At 62.1% G+C, this 235-nt stretch overlaps 1 protein-coding gene across 1 annotated transcript in view; it reads right to left on the reverse strand.

Annotated features, from left to right (window-relative positions):
* The window catches only part of EMH_0078000 (Sir2 domain-containing protein, putative), a gene marked incomplete at both ends in the record, with an annotated part of 4,499 nt that overhangs the window by 1,063 nt on the left and 3,201 nt on the right, over positions 1-235 (reverse strand). Inside the window, one exon of the mRNA XM_013499939.1 lies at positions 1-85. Within this exon, the coding sequence (XP_013355393.1) occupies positions 1-85 (85 nt within the window). The remainder of the gene's footprint in view (positions 86-235) is intronic.

The raw sequence follows: 235 nt of genomic DNA on the forward strand, positions 1-235 counted from the left end.
GTCGAAGTTTTTGCTGCTCTCTGCTGCTGCTGCTGCTGCTGCTGCTGTTGCTGCTGCTGCTGTTGCTGCTGCTGCGTTTCCTCCTCTTGATCCCGGCAGCAGCAGCAGCAGCAGCAGCAGCAGCAGCAGCCTGGCGAGAACGTCGCAGCGGATAGCGCCGCTCGACGCTGCTGCTGCCGCTGCTGTTGCTGCCGCTGCTGCCTGTAGATGCTTCTAAAGAAGCACCTGCTGCAGC

This window comes from Eimeria mitis, genomic scaffold (genome assembly GCF_000499745.2).
Source record: "Eimeria mitis Houghton genomic scaffold, Emh_scaff4836, whole genome shotgun sequence".
Lineage (NCBI taxonomy): Eukaryota > Apicomplexa > Conoidasida > Eucoccidiorida > Eimeriidae > Eimeria > Eimeria mitis.